At 39.3% G+C, this 4,585-nt stretch overlaps 1 protein-coding gene across 1 annotated transcript; it reads left to right on the forward strand.

Annotated features, from left to right (window-relative positions):
* Nucleotides 1-4: 4 nt before the first annotated feature.
* Nucleotides 5-3,870, forward strand: MRPS30 (mitochondrial ribosomal protein S30; the record flags this gene model as incomplete). Its single annotated transcript, XM_010137560.1, has 5 exons — nucleotides 5-221; nucleotides 447-592; nucleotides 1,647-1,749; nucleotides 2,252-2,428; nucleotides 3,450-3,870. Coding segments are annotated over 5 exons (912 nt in total), but the record flags the coding sequence as incomplete, so codon positions are not given.
* Nucleotides 3,871-4,585: the final 715 nt, after the last annotated feature.

Raw genomic sequence — 4,585 nt, forward strand, 5'->3', positions numbered from 1 at the left:
CCCGCAGTCCGCGGCGGGAGGGGCTCCGTACTTGGATATGGGCGAGCTGCGCTCCCTCGTCTGCGACGCCCTCCTGCAGGAAAGCTTCTACCAGAGCAAGAGGCGGCCGTTGCTCTACCGCGTGCAGGATCACACGCCCGGCCCGTTTCTGACACAACTCGTTTCCACCCTCACCGCGCTCCTCTCCGGCCGCAACCCACTGCTGGCAGCCTCCGCCCTTGGTTCGGAACGGGGCTGGGAGGGAGAGGGAAGTGGGAGCCCTTGGGTGGTGGGGCCGGTCTGTGAATCTGGAGTAGCTGACCAGTTACCAGTAATTCCTTTGTCTACATAATCTTATGTGATGCAAGTGAATTTTGATTTTTCTGTTTTACTGCAGGTACAGAACAAGAATTGGGAGGGGTTTAAATGCAAAGGAGTGATCTGTCTTTGTCTCTGCTCTATTTCAGATCTAAAACCTCAAGTTAACTATTACTGGCATCATGGTGAGGAAGTTGTTGTTCATGGACATCGAAAGGGTAGAGTTGATCCTGTGCGATTTCAAATAGATGATAACCCACACCTCCAGATCCGTGTACCAAAGCAGCTTCCAGAGGTGTGGATGTTTTCAACAGCAAGTTAATCACATGCATTTTTTGCTTATGCTTCTGACAGCCACTGCAACTGTGTGATAGGTAGTTTGTGGAGGACCTGATTAATCAGGCATGTAACACATTTGTGTGTTTTTTAACGTCTTAATGCCCTTACTGCTGTTGTGGTAACTGCTTCGCAGATGCTGAGACAGCAAATTGGTAAACCTGTGGGTTAGATAAAATGCATGTTGTTAATTAAGTGGAATTTTTAAGTTATTCTGTGCCTGTAAGTGGAGGCAAAGTAAGAAATATGGTGTGAAACACTTTCTTCTGGGTGGAGAAAAGTAAGATGAGAGAAATGGATAAGAAAATAAGTAACAAAATGGAAGAAAATGGATAAGAAAATAATAGATAAGTAAATGGAGTAAGTGAATAATGTGAATGTGAGCTCTGTGATCTCTTTGTACTGGTTAACAGCTGTTGAATGCTTAATTTTCTGGAAGCTGATGCAATATTCTAGTATTTTTTTTGTAGGTTTATACAGTGGTAATTGTGTAGCCTGTGAGGGTCTCTGTGGCCATTTCTACCACAAACAGAAAACTTCCTGTAAATGTTGAACATACGTTGTTCACTTAGTTGTCCAATTTGCTTAGGTGACTACGGTCAGATGTAACAAATCTTGGCATTTTGAAAGAACTGCCTAGGCAATTAAAAATGTTACATAGTGCAAAACTCTGAATACCTGTAAAATTTCTTTTCTGGTTCAAGTTAGTTCATTGACTGCTGCTGGAAATGTCTGTGCTCTTTTTCTGTAGAAGCAGATTCTGGTTTTGAAGGTAATACCATTTCAGGCAGTGTTTTTTGTATATGACAAAACTCAGACCTCAACATAAGATGCATGTCCTAGCACTCATCACAAGACAAGAATTTCTGTGCAAAAATTAATTTCAGTTAGTTACGTACATATATGGTAAATGTAAGCAAGACTTGCACCTTCTGCAAGTGGCATATTATGTGAAGCCTGATGTTGGAAGTGTGACTTACGTCATAGATTTTCTTTGTTCTGCTTCCATCAAGATTGTACCGCTAGAGTCGGATCTTGGAGATGTTCCTGTTACGGCTCACAAACCATCCAAACTGCCGTTGTTCAAAAAGCAGTATGAAAACAAGGTATTTATAGGTAAGAGTTTCCAGTCATGAAATGTTAACTGCTTTTTTTGCCTTAAAAACAACCCACAACAAAAAATCCCCAATCCCTAAACGAACACTCCCAAACCTTCTCCCATCAACAAAAAAACCCGCTAGGTATGATTTAAATATACTATGTGGTTTAAATATATAGAGTATATAGATGCCCTGAAATTCCATGTCAGTTAGGAAGTGGGGAGTAGCATCCTCCTGTGCATATGGTACTGTGTCCACATTAGCTTGAAGGTGTCAGGTTGAATAGAAAATTGCTTTGAATATTGATATATCTCCTCAGAGGCTTTTTTGGAGGTGAACTCTGGCCTTTTGGAGTTGGGAACTCTCCAGTCTCATCCATAAATTAAGGAATCTCAGTGTTTATATAGTAGAGGTTCAAAATTTCTTTTTAGAGTCTGAGCTGATAGTGAAGATGTGTTTGCATAATAAAGAGCGTTTTCTGACTGACTTTATTTTTTTTCTGGTTTTGGGTAACACAGGATCAAAGGTAGCTGATCCCTGCTGTTATGGACACACCCAGTTTCATCTTATTCCTGATAAATTAAAACGGGAGAGGTTTCTAAGAGCGCATCTTGAGGATCAGATTGAAGTTGTTTATCGAGCTAATGGTATAGCAAGTCTCTTTGCTTGGACAGCAGCACAAGCAATGTATCAAGGTGAGATGGCCAACTCAATAAATTCTTCCTGGTGATGAATGCCTGCTATAAAGTTCTCCTAAGTTTTTCTCACCACTAACTTTTTGTCATGCTTTTTCTTCTGAAGACCGTCCTTTAAGTAGGTCTTTGAAAATTTAATTGAACTATTGAATGAAGCAGACTTTCTGTAAGGGAGTTAGTTAAGACTTCGTGTTTGAGTAGTTTGACTCAGGGAGAATTAATGGCACAGAAAAATACTTTTTCGTATACAATGATAAACCTGTGCAAAAATCTCAATCCTGCATTCAGTTGCTCACTCTGCATTTCTTAGGGGGAAAGGTGGTAGGTATCAAGCAGTTTGTTTATGAACCAGCTATGTTTCTTAGCCCCTTGATTCAAAAATGTCAACTCTATGGATCTACAATCTACAAAACAAAAGTATCAGCAGCGTTACTTTAGGATTTTTTGCCTGTTTGTCTAAAAATCCTGGAAGACCTGGATGGATAGAACAGATCGATCTTTTGCTTATTCCTATAAGTACAATTCTTACCCAGTGTTACTAGATATTTAGTACTTACTAGCGTTGTGTTCTTGGTCTTGTCTGCCTGGTTACTATAACTGGTTATGCTCATGTATGCATAGCATGCTTCTGTCGTGGAACAATGCTCATTGCCTTGTGAGAAGTGTGGAATAGTCCAAAGACGTTTCCCCCTCGGATCACTTGAAGGACTTGGATGCATTAATAGCTTTTGTAATTTTGAAAAGTCACTCGGCTGATCTCTGTGGGGTTTTTTATCAGTTAGTGATAGGGAACTGAGTACAAAATGGAAATACGCCACTGTGTCCCTGATCTTGGAAATACTCTTAACTGGTGGCTGTGTTTTAGTTAGTCTGTATGAGGAATGCTTGTGTTGCTAAAGCAGACAGGACTGTTTCCCCTACTAAGTGGCTGCCACAATTCCCAGTATTTTTCTGTATTTCAGGATTGTGCTGACAGGAATTTCAAGTCCTGCATAACTTGTGTTGTTTCTTTATTTTGTAGGATTCTGGAGTGAAGCTGATGTGACGCGTCCATTTGTATCGCAGGCAGTAGTGACTGATGGAAAATACTTTGCTTTCTTTTGTTACCAGCTAAATACTTTAGCCCTAACTGTAGACACTATTAAAAATAATTCTCGGAAAAATGTCTGTTGGGGTACAGACAGTAAGCCATTATATGACGTTGTGGAAGATGGTAGTGTGAAAGGCTTTAATGATCAAGTTCTGCTTCAGTTGGTTCGTTTTCTGCTAAACAGACCAAAAGAGTTTTAAATCATTCATCAGTAAAGTTATTCCTGTTTATGTGCCTGAACTTCATTGTAACTCTATGAAGTCTGGGCTGAATATGCCTTGTTCTTAGTCAGGTATTTGTCCAGCAAACAGTATATACATCTTTTATGATATTCGGGCTTTATTTTAAATGTAAGATACCATATACTGCAAAATAAATGTCTGGAATATCTTAATGTCTTCTATATATTTACTGTTAGAAGTGTGTTGCACTGATTCAAAGTCATGTGAATACTTTCTTTTAGCAGATCCATAGCTCTATATTGGACTGTCACAGCAAAGTATGTATTTGTATGGCCATCTGATTATGTCACTAGGTAACTGCTGTCTTGATATTCAGCACCAGTGAAACATTTTTAGGTGTCAAATGCTTACTCATTCTAAAGAAGAAGTCAGCTCAGAATAAGAAGTGTTTCTTAGGAGTGAATGGTTGACAATTCAGTTACACAGCAAGGAAAGTTTTTAGACATTTCTCAAGCAAGTAGTATAAACACAATGAACCTTGCTTTTGAAGATTCTGTTGTGAACATGCATACACATTTTTGTGCTCTCACCAAGGAACCAAAGAGAGAACTTTCAAATGCACTTGGAGTCTACACTTTTCCCTTTAGCTTGGGACCTTGATTTCAGCTGTAGACACCTTGATGTTTTTGTTGCTGATATTTGGATTTCTTATGGCTGTTTTTAGCAGACCAAAGCTGAGCCTGAACCGTAACTAGAATCTCTGATCAATAAAATAAAAGATGTAAGAACTGCTTAGGAATATTTGCTTATCAAGAAAGTGTATTCTGGTTTTGAGATAATTAAACATTAGACCTAGAATGTTATGTAGACCCTAGAATTTTATGT

The sequence above is a fragment of the Buceros rhinoceros genome, unplaced genomic scaffold, assembly GCF_000710305.1.
Source record: "Buceros rhinoceros silvestris isolate BGI_N320 unplaced genomic scaffold, ASM71030v1 scaffold12726, whole genome shotgun sequence".
Lineage (NCBI taxonomy): Eukaryota > Metazoa > Chordata > Aves > Bucerotiformes > Bucerotidae > Buceros > Buceros rhinoceros.